Genomic DNA, 6,568 nt, shown 5'->3' on the forward strand with positions numbered 1-6,568 from the left:
TCCAAATTTCAACAATTACATGTTAGTTGATGACATACTCTATCACAAAACAACACTAATCAACAAACATGAACCCAACCAGTCAGTGTTTCAGCTCATAGTCCCTACGGACCTCATTCTGGAAGTTCTGAAACTCCTACATGATTCCCCCATTGCTGCATACCCTGGCAAGAAGAAATGTGTTACACAATCCAGATTACTCTACTTCTGGTTAACCATGAGGAAGGATATACACTCCCACATTGATACTTGTCATTTTTGTGCATAACACAAATTTCATATCAGTGGTTATGTTCCAATTTTAACTTATCCTACCCCTTGCAAACCATTTGATAGTGTAGCTATTGACCTTCATAAGCTATCACTTTCACCCAGCAGAAACCAATACCTTTTTGTCTGTGTTGACCATTTCTCTTGATTCTGTATTCTTTCCCCCCTCCCTACCAGACAAGACAGCACAAGACATGGCAAAGAGCCTTATTGACAAACCCAAAACTCTGATTTCTGACAACGGGAATGAGTTCAACAATGAGATTCTTTCAAATATTTGTAAATACTTTCAAATCACAAAATATAATACAGTTTACCACCCTAGTTCAAATGGCTCAGTTGAACGCTACAATTGAAAGATTACACTGGCCTGCGAAGTTTCAAAGGTAAAGCATCTGATAACTGATTCTAGGGTAATTTGCTATGCAGAATCTAGATATCACACTCATTTTGTTCAATCAGGTCACGTTTTTGAGATACGAGGCAGTAAAAATAATTAAAAACGCCATTTAGTGCTATTTATTCCCTTTAATTTTGGAAAAAAATTCTTGACAAAAGAAATAATTTTTTCTTGCATAGTTCAGAAGATAAAGAGGATATATTACAGAAAATCTAATCATGGATGAAGGGCCTTTTCAGTGACTTTCTCCTGTGTTGGGCAGCCACCACGTCTCGTTTCAAACACCAACAGTAGTCCGCAAGAAAGTTCACATCCCACCGGCCTTGGTAGCGTTCTTCCATGACACGAATATCCTGGTGGAAACGTTCTCCCTGTTCCTCACTGAAGTCACCAAAAGAATGTTGTCTCAGGTGCTAGCAAATTTTTCTCACGAAGACGAGAACCCAGAAGCTGTGCTGATTCCTTTGATAGGTTTAGATCCCATGTCAGGTCATTGAGATCTGCTTGTGTTAGAGGCACTGGCCGGTCATTCTCTTCTGGCATGTATTCTCCACCCTCTGCCCTGTCTAGTGCGTTATCAGATTCCGATTCAGAGCTAGATTCCATTGCAACATCTGGCTCGGGAACGGGCAGGCCTGGACCATGAGGGACTGGTCGTATGGTAGACGGAACATTAGGATACTGAATACAATGGTTGTTCTTGCGGTTGACTCCTTTAAGATTAGTCATGCAGAAATAGCAGTCTGACACATGATCTTTACCCTCTCTCCAAACCATTGGAACAGCGAAAGGCATACTCTTCCTTTTTTTATTTCTCCAATCACGCAAGTTCTCGACACATGTTTTGCAGCTAACATGGGGTGCAAATGGCTTGTCCTGGTCCCCAAGCTTAACTCCAAAGTAAGCATGATATGCCTTCTTCACAAAATCAGTTATATTTGCTAGTCGACGAGGAAGAATCACATTACCACATATGTAGCAGAACCTATCAGGATGATTTGTGCATTTGCGTTCCATTTTCTGTCAATCTAAGATACATGTCCAAAATAGAAACACAAGAAGCACAGATTATTATAAAATCAGTCACATTGATTGGAGATCACACTTTTCTAAACCATTTTCAGTTTCAGTGTTGTCAATGTAGTCAATGCAGTTTCAGTTTCAGTTTCCTGAAAGTAAACAAAAACATCATTAGGTTTCAGTATCAGTTTCGGGGTGCTACAGTATAATTTTTATGCAAACAAAAATAAGAATAGGCTATACCTGCAGCCTCGTTTTCCTTATACTTAGTACTATACAAGGCCCAAAAGTTGCACTTCTCATATCTCAAAAACTAGACCTGATCCAAGGAAACAGATGGCATTTTTGGATTCAGCGCACCAAAAAACCTATAAATCACCTGAAAAACCTTCGACCTTTGAAAAAGAAAATTTAAATGCAGGCCAGTGTTATCAATGTTCTTTGACACCTTGCTTCTGATCTTAACCCTTCTTGGGTGAACATGTCCCCATGATTCAAGCTTGCTTTAACAGTGCCATAAACAGGTCAATATTGGAATCATCTCATTTTGTCCTCTGGTTCAGATAATTCCCATATGACCTTGTTTCAGAACTACCTCTCATTTACAATTTCAATAATTATATTAAGGTCAAAGTAGCAAATTTCATAGTCTTTTCAAAAGAATCCATAATACTATTAATCTGGCTAAGGATGATATGACCTGTCTGCATGACAAATCAGCCAGAGAACTTGGAGACATTGTTTACACCCTCAACCACAGCCCCACCTCAAAGTTCTCCGCTAAATTCACTGTACCTTTTTGTATCATTAGACAGGAGTCAAATAATAAAGTAAAAGCACTCAGGTTACATGATTTTACAGTGACTGTACTGCTCAATGACCATATCAAAAGAGTTCCCAGGGGCCTCAACATAGAGAACGTTCCACCATCAGTTAGTATTACCCCTACTATAGAGGACCCTCACCAACCCTCTCAACTTCTCCCCACCTACTCCTTTCCCCCATTACAACCTTCGCATTCAAGCCACCCCTTCATAAGATTGCATCTTCCCTATGTGAACAGAAATAATATCTACTTCCACATGTTCTTAAGATTAAGTCAATTTGATTTTATACAACAGTATTTTCCTGTAATGAAACAGCTCAAAATTCATGTATATTTATCTTATATGTCAAATTATAATATTTTCATCATCTCTGAGCATTAACCTCACTGTAGTCACCAACTGGTAGCTGTGCTGAGCATCTGTTGCAAGAAATACCTGTAGATTGAGTGTCATTGATTTATTTTATGCTAGTACATTAGCTACTTGACATCACATCCTGGGAGTCGCTACAGACCAAGCATTGTGTGATCTGACCCCCAGTCATTTTGGCTTGACCTCAGAAATCAACTGTGAAACCACCTGCATCCTGACTGGGGAGTCAGCTATACATTACCATACAATAGCCACTAGCATAATTTAATCACTTCTTGGAGTTAAAGATGCATAAGAGTTAAAGCAAATACTTAGTGTCCATACTCAGTTACATAATGTAGATACGTGTAAATAAATGGGCAGAAGATGTTAGAAAAATAGGTTTTAAAATATTGTTGGCAACAGCCATCATTTGAATTTTAAGGGTAAAATATATTGTTGGCAACTGCCACAATTTTCTTCATCACCTCCATTGATGGAAAGCATGAGTCACGACAGCAACACAAGAAAGACCAGAACCCACAATTAGTTTATCTACAATGCCACCAACCAATGTAGAACAAGACAAGTCTACATTTCTTCTCAGAGATATCTATGGAAAGGTCCAATGACCAATGATGGGTACTGTGGGCCCATAGGTTTCCAGTTGGTGAAATTTGAGGTAATAATTATTATTAACATTATTATAATTATTTCTATTATTACTGCTCTTGGGCTATTTCATTCAGCTGTACATGACCATATAAGTGGTGATGTTAAACTTCTCTCAATCCTTTTGCTATTATGGATGTCACTGGGCTATGCACCTGTACAGAAGCCCTTTGGTAGTGAAGTAGTTGAAGGTAATTATGGGAGCTATGACCACCATATCTATAATAAACATACAACAGTCGATTTGGTTTAACATTGTGAAATGCCCACTATTATTAGGATAGGACAGTGCCCCTTATAGAGGACTTTGTAGCATGGAATTTAATGAACTATGCCCTTGGTCCAACTTGCCAGTGGCAGAGTTCAAACTGCTGTCATCTAAACCTCCACTGCAAGTAGCAACGCCCTAACCTGCTCGGCCAGTGAGCATCCATAACAGTTGAAATGATGAAATGTAATAAGGGACTTACCCATCTGCCTGGCAAAGTAAGGCCTGGAATGTGGTCACCAGAGCATCAGCAGAGATGTCAGCCAAGATTTCACTTATGGCTTTCACTTTACACTTTGCCTCCATCTGCCATGGACTTGAGTCCAGGCTATCCCTTTTGGACACTAGAATAAAAACAACAACAAATCATATTCAGGACTTTTCTTCCCCTTTTTCAATGTTCAAGTTCCTGAGAAATGAGAAAAGTTGTAGTAAAGCTTTAACATGTTGATTTAAAATGTACTATTTTTGTCCAGATCTATACTTTGAAACCAAAGAACATGTTTAATATCTTTCCCAACACTTGGGTTTCTTTAGTAAGGAAAGTTGTAATCAAACTTCAATGCAGTGATTATAAGTACATTTTTCCATTCTCAAGGTAATAAGCTTCAAACTGAACATAGGTCCTCAATGTCTGTAATTTATATCAAATCCTTCCATCTAATAGGATATTGCAAATATTTTGTTTTTACTTTTATTTTAATCTTTTCCCTATTTGAAGGGGTTCCCCTTCACCTCTGCATATCACTTATAAGTACCCTATATCATAGGAAATAAGAAAAGCTGATTAAAACTATAGTACAGACTCAGCTAGGCATTTTTTTTTTAAAGCAGTTACTTGATCAATATCATCTTATACTTCAGAATCATATTAGCTATGTAAATAGATACATTTATGAATTTTCGTCTCATCCACTAGTGTGAACTTTTGTCTCATCCCCTTCCACAGCAATTCACAGGGACAGCTGTAGGTTAGGTTAGTTGCTTGAATCACAATAAGAATAGGGAGGAAAACATGTTTCACAAAAAAATAGTGGGCGAGATGAAACTTCACAAATTCCTACATTCATTCTCTTTGGCACTGAGGGGGTGCTATGGAGGTTCCTGTGATAGCCACAGCAATCTGAAAAAAGTAACACCTTGTACAGGAAAAGGTTAATCAAGATATGCCATAATTCCTCAACACTAAATATTCAGGATATTGCACCTTATTATTTTCCATATTAAATGTGTTTTCACAAACTTGTATAAATTAAATAGGAGGGGTTTTCATATATATATATATATATATATATATATATATTGCAAAAGAAACTATGGTAAATCTTTAGAAGTGCACACCTATGCAATATAGCAATAGAAAATTAATAATTAATTTTGTAAATTACAATACATCAACATAATATGCATTTTCTTGGTGGAAATTAATAACAAAAAAGTTGCAAAAACCGATAAATTTGTCTATTCTAACCTAACCTACATAACCTAAGCTGTATTAAGTAATACTATACCTATAACCATAAAGATCATCCAGGTCGTCCTCAGCACTGTCGTCATGAATGCTGACGGCCTGATTAAGTACTTGATCAGACTGTAGGTAATAGTTGTTTCATAGCTTGAAGAAAGCCCTATTGTCTTTGTAACAGCGCTTATCTATTTCACCTGGAGTTGGAGAACACCCAGTGCACAATGTGAAAGCCATCATCTAACTGACATTGGCTGGACTGGACAGGCAACAACATAATGTTTTGATGCATTGCCGCAGCTTTGTTTGGTACTATATTTGCTTTTAGCAAGGTTACATTGTTACTGATTTCTGCCAAGAAAAATGTATATTACATTGATGTATTGTAATTTACAAAATATTAAATTTTCTAATGCTATATTGCATAGGTGTACACTTTTAAAAAAATACCGAAACTATTTTGCAGTGTTCAGCACCAAAGGGGTGGAAATGAAAACTGTGTTAGCAGGTAGGGCCTCCAATATTCTCGTGTCATTCTGAATACATATCCCCTTGGCTACCAAGGAGATATAACGGAGATATATGAAGAGCCATAGGGCAGCCATGATAAAGATTAAAGGGAAAAGTACCATCTGGTACAAAAGGAATTAAAAGAATGACACAAAATCAGAAACCATTTACATTAATTGGAGTTGATAAAATACCTTACAGTAATTCTGCGTCTGCTCTCAAAACTCACATTTGTAGAATAATCCTGACTCGCAACAACATTTAGTATATTAAAATAACGCTGAACAGTTCTATACCAGGATCATAGGTTAATGCTAAGCCTAATTATATACATGTTCATCAAATCGTTCTATTCTTTGTCTTATTTCAAGCAATGGCACCTTGATAAATAGATGAAATCGGTATGATTACATTTCATAACTTACTCTAAATATTTGTTCTATAACCCAATGACCCGTAAAACCGCTTTGTTTTGACAACTGTTAAACAAAAACATCAATGCAGACGATCAGCTGATAGTCAAGGGATCAAATATGCAAGTAATAGTTCGACGGCTATAATGACTTCTGTGTTGTGAGATGTCAAAAATAAATGTAAGATATCTAATATAAACTGATATATCAATCGAGTGTGGAATTTAGTGATTTAATATTACCATAGAAAAATCAGTTCAAATGATGCAATTGACATTTCATTGTGGACACAGACTATATTGTCATTCTAGAATAAGATATTATTCATGAATTACAAATCTATTGTAAACAATAGCATGGTATTTATATTTT

At 36.7% G+C, this 6,568-nt stretch overlaps 1 protein-coding gene across 2 annotated transcripts in view; it reads right to left on the minus strand.

The window, feature by feature from the left end:
- Positions 1 to 6,334, minus strand: part of LOC143027004 (uncharacterized) — a 40,652-nt gene extending 34,318 nt beyond the window's left edge. The window contains exons 1-2 of one of the 2 annotated variants that reach the window (XM_076187825.1): positions 6,209 to 6,334; positions 4,011 to 4,152 (exon numbers count right to left, since the gene is read on the minus strand). In XM_076187825.1, coding sequence (XP_076043940.1) covers positions 4,011 to 4,152; position 6,209 — 143 coding nt within the window. In that variant the 5' untranslated portion in view covers positions 6,210 to 6,334. Of the gene's footprint in view, positions 1 to 4,010; positions 4,153 to 5,977; positions 6,176 to 6,208 lie in introns of those variants that run through there. The other variant, XM_076187827.1, reaches the window with a different exon arrangement.
- Positions 6,335 to 6,568: the final 234 nt, after the last annotated feature.

This window comes from Oratosquilla oratoria, chromosome 7 (assembly GCF_046742065.1).
Source record: "Oratosquilla oratoria isolate Oo_2021 chromosome 7, ASM4674206v1, whole genome shotgun sequence".
Lineage (NCBI taxonomy): Eukaryota > Metazoa > Arthropoda > Malacostraca > Stomatopoda > Squillidae > Oratosquilla > Oratosquilla oratoria.